The 11515-nt window shown below is 23.5% G+C and overlaps 1 protein-coding gene across 1 annotated transcript; it reads left to right on the top strand.

The window, feature by feature from the left end:
* The first annotated feature begins 219 nt into the window (after positions 1–219).
* Positions 220–11180, top strand: LOC145837863 (phosphatidylinositol N-acetylglucosaminyltransferase subunit A-like). Its single transcript, XM_082945328.1, has 9 exons — positions 220–351; positions 2398–2540; positions 4329–4554; positions 4903–5056; positions 6433–6598; positions 6957–7070; positions 9593–9764; positions 9993–10095; positions 10880–11180. The coding sequence occupies exons 1-9, from the start codon at positions 232–234 to the stop codon at positions 11005–11007; spliced, it is 1326 nt and encodes a 441-aa protein (XP_082801454.1). The 5' UTR covers positions 220–231; the 3' UTR covers positions 11008–11180.
* Positions 11181–11515: the final 335 nt, after the last annotated feature.

Here is an 11515-nt window from a genome sequence, read left to right on the forward strand (position 1 = left end):
GGTCTGATGATCCAAGTTGTCTGACCCTATTATGTTAACTTTAGCTTGTCTCACGGCACATGAAAGTCCAACCAGGCTTTGGCTCTGATGAGTTTCTTTATCTGAAGAAAGTTTTATAACTTTACATTTCAACATGTTTTAAAAATTACCTAAAAAGAAAACAGCATTTAAAATAGATCTTAAGCTTAGGAATACAATTGTCAAAAAGAAAGAAAAAAATACTATTTCATTATGCTTGATGAGATGGCCCTAAAAATAGCACTTGTTTCTGATTTTTTCCATCCTAATGTTGGTGGTGTAGAAAATCATGTGTACCAGCTTGCGCAATGTTTACTGCAAAGGGGACACAAGGTTTTTTTTTACTAGTACAATTTTAAATACATTGATGAAATGTGAACATTCACAACAATGGTCAATGGTTTGGTGCAAAAAGACTTTCTGGTCATCAAGTTGCACACTGTTTTCTTGTAAACACTGTTTCAAGCTAACTTTATATTAACAAAAATTAAAACTTGATAATTAGTTATATATACATTTAAAAAAATAATTAAATAAGTAATAAACTTAAACATATAAAAAAAGTAAGCACTCTTTTAAAAACTAAATTTTGTCAACATTGACACCACACTGTCTTCTTCCTTAGTTTTAGATTTTTTTTGATCATTTATCACATTATTCTTATTGCCCCATCTATAAGAACAACAAAAAAAATTCAAAAAGCAACTCAAAAATAAACATAAACAGAAAAGTGGTAAAGCACTCTAAACAAGATGTTCAGTATAAATGTTAAACTGTAAAAGCAAAATGTAATTTTTAATATTAACATTACATGGAAGTTTTTTGGTTATATTAAACAGAGGAAGAATAAATACTGATGTTTATTTCTCTAAAAAAATTTTTTTTGCACATTTTTCAAATAAATATTTCCATTTCAATAAGAGTTTTTTAATGTCAAAAAAATCAACTCAATTGTTATGTTCACCATAATACATGATTGATTATTTTGATTAATATTTTAAATTAATTAATATTTTTTGACTAAAAATTCAAAATATATCAGAATTAAAATGTTTCACTAAAGAAAATTTTGAAAATTTATCAAATTATTTTTCCATAATATTTCTTACAAACTCAGAGTAGTTTTAACTGTATTCACGGTTGCCACACACTCAGAATTTTAAAAAGTTTTTGAAAATCTCAGGATAATCAGGATATTTTCAATTTAGTTATTTAATACAGGCTGACTTAGTATAGTTTTGGTTTTTCTAATAAAAAATTCAGGAAAGTTTGAGCTGTTATTGATAATCTCAGGACAGGTTTTTTCTATATTTTGAATAAGATTTAGTTGATTTAATTTAAATACTTTGTTATATTGTAACCAATTTTGTTGAAGAATTTAATTATTATCAATTTCAAAATTTAGTTTCTTTTAAGACTTGAAAACTCAGAATGACTTAGGACAGTTTAAGGTCACTTAAATCAGTTTTTTGTCACTCAGAACAGTTTTTTTGACTCAAAAATTGGCAACACTGTATATTGCAAAGCCCAGGAAAGTTTAAAAAAATCTTAATAATTGATAAAATAGTTATATATTTTTTATAAAATGAAATATTTTAATAGTTTGGTAGTTAACGTTCGGCTAACATACGACAATTTAAAACTTATAAAAATTGTTCTTGCTTCACTGGTAAAAGTTTTGCAGCTTGAAACGTGCTAAAACAAACTAAACTGTCAAATTTAAACTAGTCTAAAATGGTAGTTGCTAAAATGAAGTGACCTAAATCTTTCGAATAAATTAATTCTTATTGGAATTTTCAACTTTGCAAATAAGCTTTTAAACTTATAAATAGTAGTCATTTAAAATTTTAGAAACCATTAAATATAGTCTAGTGTACCATTTGACTTTGTACACTTACAATTCTTAAAAAACTAATTAAACTTTTCAAGCTTTTTTTCAATGTCAAATAGTCATGCAACCTTTTTTAATATTGTTTTGACTTATGTATATTTTATAATGACTGTTTTAACTTTGCCGTAAGTATTTGTAAAGTTGCTTTTTTGATACAAGCTTACACTTTTGGACTCCTTAAACTAATAAATCTTTTTTAAAACTACTTAAAGTTTTTAAGCATGTTGTTGAATGTTAAATAATCATGCTACCTTTTTATTATGGTTTTAACTAATGCATTTCAAAAAGATTGTTTAATAATAAGTATCATGTAGTAAAGAAGGTTTGTGCTACTTTTTTTTATTTTTAGATTATAATATTTCATTGATAATAGGTCATGTTAATATGTTTTGTCTCAACATAAAATAGGTTGTTTATTTTCCATTTTCTATTAGTTGTTTAATTTTCTTAAGTTTTTTATTAACACTAAATTTTACTACTCTCTATAGGTAATTGTGATTACACACAGCTATGAAGGGAAAAATGGTCTGAAATTTTTAACCAATAATCTCCGTGTTTACTATTTACCACTCATTGTTTTGTTTCGGCAATGTTCTCTGTTTGCTTTGTTTGGTAGTATTTCAATGATCAGGTAAATTTTTTTTTAATTTTGTTTTCCTCATATCAGAGTTTTAATTCAGCTAAAACAACAGCAAGATTTAAAAAAAATTTAATTAAAATTATAGTATTTTATTATCTATTGTTTCATACTTTAATTAAATTTTGTTAATCTTTTGTTTTTGATATCATTTTAAAACTCTTTTAACATTTTTAAGTTTTAAAGTTGTTAGTTTGTTTTGTTATCAGTACTGATTTTCATTGAAATAGTTTTTAGTTTTACTTTTATATTTTGTTATGATTTTTTTTAGTACTTACTGGTTTCAAAAATAAACTTCTTTTCGAACTATATAACTGCTAGATAAACTATATAACAGCTTATATAGAAAGTTTTACAATTTTATCGATATTTGACCAGATCAGAATTTTTGCCACTAAAATCTGGTAATAAAAAGAATAATTAATTTGCAACTTTCTTAAAATTTGAACTGTATAATTGTAAATAAAAGAATAAAAATGAAAAATTTTATAAAACTTTTTATAAATGTAATGTACTATAATAACAGGATAGGAATCAAATATACATGAAGGGACACTTTTGCACGGGTTGAATATTTTTTTTAATTTTTTGTTAATTTTAATTTTTATCAATTTTGTTTTTAATTTTTTTTATTTTTAATATCACTGTTACCCCTTACCCACTGTCAGTTACTATTTTTTTCCTCTGTATGTTTTTTGTAATTATTCTTTTTTTTATATATATTTTCTTGTTTTTTTAATTTTTATTAGTAATTTTTATTAGTTATTATTTGTTTTTTATTTTTAATATCACTGTTACCCTAACCCTTACCCTCAACTAATATTTTTTTTTTCTAATAATATATATCTAATAATTTATTTTTCTTTTCTTTAATAATCGTTTTAATTGGTTATTTATATTATTATTATTTTTACTATCACTATTACCCCCAACCCTTACCCTCGGTTTATATCTTATTTATTATTTTCTTGTTCTTTTTATAATTTTTTTTACTCTTGTGCAAGAGTGTCTTTGTGCATATTTGACCCATTCCCATAATTTCATGCTTAATATTACTCTTAAAGCTATAATAGAAATAAATATACAATAGTTAAGCAATTACTAAAATTATTTTTATAAATTTTACACAAACATAAATTGAAATTTGTAAAAGATAGTATATAAGAATAAAAATTTGAACTCTTTGATTACATTAACAAGTTAGTAAAATTGTTTTGAAATTATATAGGTTTGCCTAACAAACAATTAGACGGACTATATTTAGAATATAAATAGGCTCCATAAACAAAATTATTAATTAATTAAACAATGTAATAAACTTACCTCATACAAATTATCAAAATAAACATATAAAAATCACAAAAATTAATGAAGTATTATAAATAAATGTAATAAATAGATCTAATAAATAAAAAAGACAAATAGTATCTTTATATAATAAGATCACCTTGTATAAAACGAGGTGGAAACTTTTTGGCTCTAATGAATTTTTTTTTACATTTTAAGATATAGCTTTTTCTAGGAACTGTTGTAATTACTTTTTTTGATTTTTTAAATTCCTAGTATTTTAAAAATGAATAATGGTTTTTTAAATAAATATGTGTAGAACTTGTTTAAAGTTTTAAAGATACAATATTTCGATAACTTTACTATATAACATTAAGTTTAGGTTAGATGTAAAATTGTTGCTCAAGACTAGTATAACCTCAGAAAGGTTATGCTTAATATCGATTTGTTTATAAGTTATTTTTACATGCATTTAATTTTTTTTAAATATTTTAGATTGATTTTACTTGAAGAGGAAATACAAATTGTCCATGGCCATTCCTCATTTTCAACTATTGCCCATGAAGCAATGTTTCAAGCAAAATGCCTGGATCTCCGAACTGTTTTTACTGATCATTCTTTGTCTGGGTTTGCAGACATGAGCTCCATTTTAACTAATAAAATTCTAGAAATTTCACTGTCAATTTGTGATACAGTTATCTGTGTATCACATACTAGCAAAGTAAGAATATGCTTTATTTCATAATTGTAATCTAACGTTTTAAAGTCTTTGGTTTAAATTTTTAAATAATTTGATAAAAGCGATGTAATTTAAATTTTTTATGAATATTTGCATAATTTATTGCATTATGAATCACAACTTATTGTTTTATGAAAATAAATCTGAGTAAGATTGAGTTTTTTTTTTGTTTTAAAGGTTGTAAAAATGTATAAAATATTTTTACTCAACGTTGTTTGAATAATGTTTAATTTTCTGTTTTATTTTTCAATTCAATGATAGTTTACACTTGAATATTGTTTTGCTTAAAATTAATTTCATTTGAAAATACATTAAAATAATGAATCAAAGGAAAATACCGTATTACGAGCAAAAATAAAAGCTGATAAAGTTTATGTAATTCCAAACGCAATTGAACCATCAAAGTTTACTCCATTATCTAATGATAAAAGACATAAAAAAAGAATTAAAGTTGTGATTGTCAGCCGACTTGTGTACAGAAAAGGTTTTTCATTTGTACAAATTTGTATTTAGTTTTTTAAGTTTATTATGTCAAAATTTTGCTGTCATAGCAAATCAAAATAGTATTTTTTAATCAAATATTATGTAATATTCCCAATGATTTAAGCTTACTGTTAAGATTTTTATGAAAAATATTTTAAAATCGATCTTATTAGTCTAATCACTCACCACTGATCTACTACAATACATGTAAAATCGTTATAAATAATATACAAGTTTAAGTTTTTAACCAGTTTTTAATAAAAAATGATTGTTACTTGATATTGTAATCTAATATCGGAGTAAAATTAAGTAAAGAGAATAAAAGTCATACTTTATGTTTTAAACTTGACTAAATTCGATAACATATAAATTACAATCAACTTTGAAAAACGTGCTTTTTTGAATAGCAATTAAGTATTAGTTAAATTTTTAAACAACTTTAATTTTTTTCTAATTAATGACAATGTAAATAGTTTTATATGCAATAACAATGTAAAATATCATATTTGATGACTTAGTTGCAAAATTATTTACAAATTTAAATAATGAATTAATTTTATACATTTATTTAGAAATTGTCTTTATAATTTTCCTATAATCACATACCATGTAAAGTTCTTCTTCGACTACTATTTTTTCAAATGATATTTAAAGTGTTTAAGATCTATCATATGCTTAAGGTAATAGCAGTTTTTTAAACAGCAAGTTGTTCAGAATCCTAATTGTTAATTTCGATATCCATCGATCGAGACAAAAAAATTTCCAAATAACTCAGAAATTAAGTATTTTCAGTTTATCAAACATAAATTTTCTTTTCTTCTACCTTTTTCTTTTAAGTGATAAAATTCCATCGAAGTTAAGCTGATTTATTTTTGCTTAACTTAGTTTAAAAAAAAAAGGCAATTATAAATTAAATTAAGCTGTAGTTTATTTAACAATTGATTTTTAACAACAACACAAAAAGTTTATAAATTAAATAGAAAAAAATAGTTTTATTGCCGGGTTCGTACGCGTCAGACTAAACTAAGGTCATATCTAAAAAAAGTAGTTTAAAATTTAAATTTTTTAATATTTTGTTATTTTTAACCTTGTCTGTATTGATAAAGCGGTGAAAAACTGATTATACGAGTTTACTAAATCTATTTGTTTTAATTGAAATAAAGCTTTTAATTTTATTTTTCAAATTTGGCTTAATTTAGTTTTAGCTGGTTGACTGAAAAACCTATAAGTAAAACGTTTGAACTCACTACTTATGGCTAGCTTCAATGACTTCTTCATTTTTAGGCTTACAGTTGTTTATCCATTCTTTCTTAAAGAAATTAAAACTAAAAAAAAATAAAGCTTAAATAACTTAGTCTTTTAAATTTCCCCTGACAGGTATGGACCTACTAGCAGCAGTAATTCCAGAAATTTGTAGAAAGCATGAAGATGTGGATTTTGTGATTGGGGGAGACGGAGACAAAAGAATAACTTTAGAGGAGACTGTAGAAAGAAATCAATTGCTAGATCGCGTCATCTTTCACGGATCTGTTTCACATGACAAGTATGTTTTGATGATTTTTGTTAAATAGTTATTAAATCTATGTTTTTTAGTTCTATATTAACTAGTAATTATATTATTAATTATTTAAGTAACGCAAACATACTACACTAAAATGTAACTAAAATATTTAATAACTTGATTTTTATATTTTTGACAAAATGACAACACTAGTTATAACAAACAATAAAATAAGAGCTAAGAAATTAATTAAATTAAATAAAGTAGCTTATTATAACGTTTTGTACTAAGTAATATATTTTTTAAAGAAGATACGAGAAATTAACAGAATTTTAATAATAGTCAATAAAAATAAAAGTACAACATCATATTTTAACATCAAACGTTTATTTTCTCACAGAGTATCCTCAGTTTTAAATAGTGGTGATATTTTTTTGAATACTTCACTCACAGAAGCATTTTGTATTGCCATTTTAGAAGCAGCATGTTGCGGTCTCCAAGTAGTAAGTACAAGGTTTAAACTTTTATTGCTCTTTGATAAAAATTAATCCAATAGATAACTAATTCTTCTTATTTTCTAACCAAAACCTACAACAGACATCAAAGACTATATTAAGACCACAAGGGGGTCAGGCACCTTTTTTGCATTTTCTACTTTTAACTTAGCTAGCAGTTGCTTTTAACTTTTTTATAAAAATCAAATAGCTTTTTGAGATATGAGGATACAAATTCCAAAAGTTCAATGGGAGGACCTTGGTAAAAAGGCAAACAAAAGACTGTTTTATTTAAAATATATCTTATCCTGCAGTTTTTAAGCGACCATTCTTAAACTTTCTCAGATCATTTTTAACCTAATAATAAACACTTTTTTCTTTAACCTTTAGTATTTCTTTTTTTATTAAGTAAAAAAATATGTATTTTTTCATAAAATTCTTAATATTTTTAAACCATAGCAATAAATATTTTTCTTCTAACGTAAGAAAAATCTCTTCCATACGTTTGTATCAGAAACTTTACACACGACTGACTAACAGCTGACTATATCTTAAAAGTAATTATTATTTTTTGACTCTGTAAAAAGTATCTTACAGTAAAGAACTTCAGCTTTCATTTTAGAGCCAATGTTGATATTTGTAAAAAGAAAACGTTGAAGACCCTAATGACCTTAAATATTTTCAATGTTTTTCATATTTTTTTATCAATGATAAATCTCAAATGAGTACCAGAAAAATAAATGAAATATTTAAAACTACGAACGTTTTAACAAATTTTCTAACTGAATTATCTATTTAAATTGATTTACCGGATCCAGTTAATTTGGAAAGACTCTGTTTTCTGCGATCAGCTTCTTTCAGTTTTATATACTTATATTATTGTGTTTTTAATATTTAATATGAATATAATTAGTCAAGGGAATCACACTATTTAAAGTTTAGTTAATTTAATCATTTATTGTAAACATACAGGTACATACATCCATTAGAGTAAAAATAGTGAGTTCTTAATTTAAATTTTTTCCTAGATTAAATTCTTCTACTGACTCTGTTATTTCTGTTTATAAACTTATAATGTTTCTAATATAAAGTATATATCTAAGTTTTAACGTACTTTAATTTGTTAAAAGTCTTCACAGTTTTAATTAAAGTACTTTGTTCTCATTTGAATTTATTAAATAATGTAAAAACTCTAAAAATACAACTCATTTAATATTTGGTTACTATAACTTTAAGAGGTAGCAATTGTTCAACATTTTTTTTTATTTAAAAGTTTTTCATTTTACAAAATAAATTTCTTTGTAGCCCTGGTTTAGATGAAAAATAGTAATAGTAGTATAACACATTTCTATGAAAAGTTTAAAGTTTTGTTGAACAACTGCTGCCTCTTTAAGTTGTAGTAACCTAATATTTTTAATACTTTATTCTATATATATTTATACATACAAAGTATTTTATTAAGGATACTTTTTATATTAAATAAGAGTTACAGCTGAATACTCAGTATAGTAAGTGCACTCAGGATAACTCGGGATGTTTTAATTGTAGTTTGTTAACTACTTTAGATTACACAAGACACTAATGCCTAGCAAATTGAAAAAAAAAAACTAATGCTAACTAATTTTTTTATAACAAACTTTGGGTAGTTTTAAGATTTTTTAAACTTCACAACTGTTTTTTATATTAAGTGAGAATAAAATGAACCAGTAACAATACTTACTTATTACTTATTTTGCTTTATATAACCAGCTTTATTGAAAGACTTGAATATAAAAGTTAATTAGTTTTTCTTTTATCCCTGTGGCTATCTCTTTTTATACTTTGACAAATTATCACAACATAAGTTTAATAAACATCAAATTTAGCAGAATTTTCATATTTTTTGTTATTTTTTAATAGTTAGGTTTATAAGATATAAATTATTTAAAAAAAAGTTTTCTTTGTAGCTTAATGGTGTCGTTAGGAGTAAATGTTATTTACTAAATTACTTACTTTTATATATGTAAACAGTTCCTAAAGAAGTTATTGTTCATATTATAGTTCGAACTTTTGTAAAAATAAGTATGCTGTATAACTTATCGTTAAAAAAATTAAAAAAAAGTTCGTTATTTTTTAAAGCATTGTAACGTTTAATTTCTTTAACGTCATACAAGGTACAAAATTAAAGTTTAGTCGTATAAGTAGCTTGAAATTTAACATTTAATAAACTTAGATTTTGTATAGGTAAATCTTTTGTTATTTTTTTAGAACGCTCTTTTTCCTATTGTTTAAATAAAATATTTAGACAATAACCATGTTTTTTTAACAAAATCTTAGTATTAAACAATTTTTACTAATTATTGGTACTATAATAATTAAATTTTATAAGTTTGTTCTCTAAAGAAACTACATATAACTTAAAACATTTAGGATCCGGATCCTTAGATTAAAAAACAAAAGATCCGGATCCGGTCGGATCCTATTTAATGGACCTGGTAGATCACTACTATTTTAAGTAGAAAAATTTGTACATGTTTGTAATTGAAACATTTAAACACTTCAGTGTTGGAGGTGTCCCTGAGGTTTTACCGTCAAACATTGTTCATTTGTGCAAACCCAGCGTGCATAGCATAGTCCATGTTCTTAGTGATGTCATAGTTGCAGTTAGGGGAAGGAAATTTTTGTCACGCAAAATTATTCACCGTCAAGTGGCGCCTTTGTATACGTGGCAAAAAGTATTTTATAGCTTAAATTGATAATTTCTATTTAAAGAATCAATCTAAATGTTTACTTTAGATACTAAATGCTAGTAATTTTACCCTAAAACAATGAGTATAGTTTTGTGTGAAGTTATTTTTTTTTTGACAATTTATAAAAATCAAATTTCCATCTAATAATTAGATGCTAAATTTAACAGTTTTTAATCTTAAGAGTTAAATTGAATCATAATAATTTATTAAAAGGTAGCAGCCAGGACTGAAAAAGTTTATGATCATGCAGTTAGAAGTAAAACATTAACATTTGTGCAAAAAGCTAAAAAAATTCATCATACTGGACGACTAGTCGGTTAGTTTTTTAGAATTTTGTTTATTTAAAATAATAAAAACATTTCTTGACTTAATTAAACCAGGAAAATGCACTTTTAGTTATTTTTTTTTTTGAGTGACTGTTTAAATGTAATTTTTACAGTTTTTTTATTATATGTTTTTATAAATTAAAGTTTAAATAATTCTAAGATTTCAGTTTCTATATAAAAAGCACTTTTATCTTTAGTTTTGGGTTTTCAAGTTGACACAAACTTATTTATGTATACTTATTTCTTTTTATACTACATCCGTATAAAATACTGAACTTGTTATACTTTTTTTAAAATTATTTGAATGGTTTATTTAAAATTTAATTGATCAGTATTGAAATTTAAATGATTAAAAATTTAAATTACTAATTGTTTAAGTTTTAGAAAAACAAAACTTTTAATTTTAAGTTAAAAAAATTAGCAAATAATCTAAACAATATCTTTAGATTCAATGCCAGGTTAAAAGTATTTCAGATAAAGGTCAAGTTAATAAATACTATTTAAAAACTTAACAAAGTAAGTAAATATACAGGGTTGCAAAAAACCTTGAAACCTGGAAAAACCTATAATTTTAGAAATTAAAAAAATAAGGTAAAACCTAGAATTATTTATGTTTATTAAACAAAATATATTAATATTAAATAAATTTATTATTAAAATATACTTTTGAAGTGTTTTATATTACAAAGTTTAAACTAAATTAAACAAAAAACTTCAAGTTAACATGCTTTTAAACATTTCTCTCTTTTTTTTAAGAATAGTTTTTTATTTCAGGTAAAATCTTTTTATTTTTGATGATTGTTGTAAAGCTTTTGATGAAATTTCTTGATCATTTGCAACCTGTAACAGAAAAAATATCCATGTTGAAAAAGAATCCCAAAGTAAAATGTAATGGTGCATAATTGTATAGTAAATTAAAATGCCTTTTATTAACTGTGAAGTTCTTTATTCGTTTTTTTTTTTAAATATGTCTTTAGCTGCTGGTTATTTTAATCATTTTATTTATAACAATACTTACACTAAGCATTTTCAAATCGAGACCAGTTTTTATATAAACAAGTACTTTATGCTTACAATCTACAATTATTGCTTTTATATATTTTTTTTACAGAATTTTTTTTTAATGAGATTAGATGTACTGTAAATAATCGGATTTGACTTGGTTTACCATTATTTGATAAAATGATAATTTAAATAAAAATAACTTTTTTTTAAATTGCTATACTAATGAATTACTTAATAATATTTATTTACTGTAGTTTTATTTTAAAACAGTTTTAGTTTATAATCTTTAAGATGTTAGTACTAGTATATTTCAATTAAAAATAAAGTGTTTATTACGATTATAGTTTTTAAAACTTTAAAATGTATCACTTTTGTTTTATATATTTAAAAGAAATACATCGAGTT

Source organism: Thalia democratica, chromosome 6 (genome assembly GCF_965202585.1).
Source record: "Thalia democratica chromosome 6, ktThaDemo2.hap1.1, whole genome shotgun sequence".
Classification (NCBI taxonomy): domain Eukaryota; kingdom Metazoa; phylum Chordata; class Thaliacea; order Salpida; family Salpidae; genus Thalia; species Thalia democratica.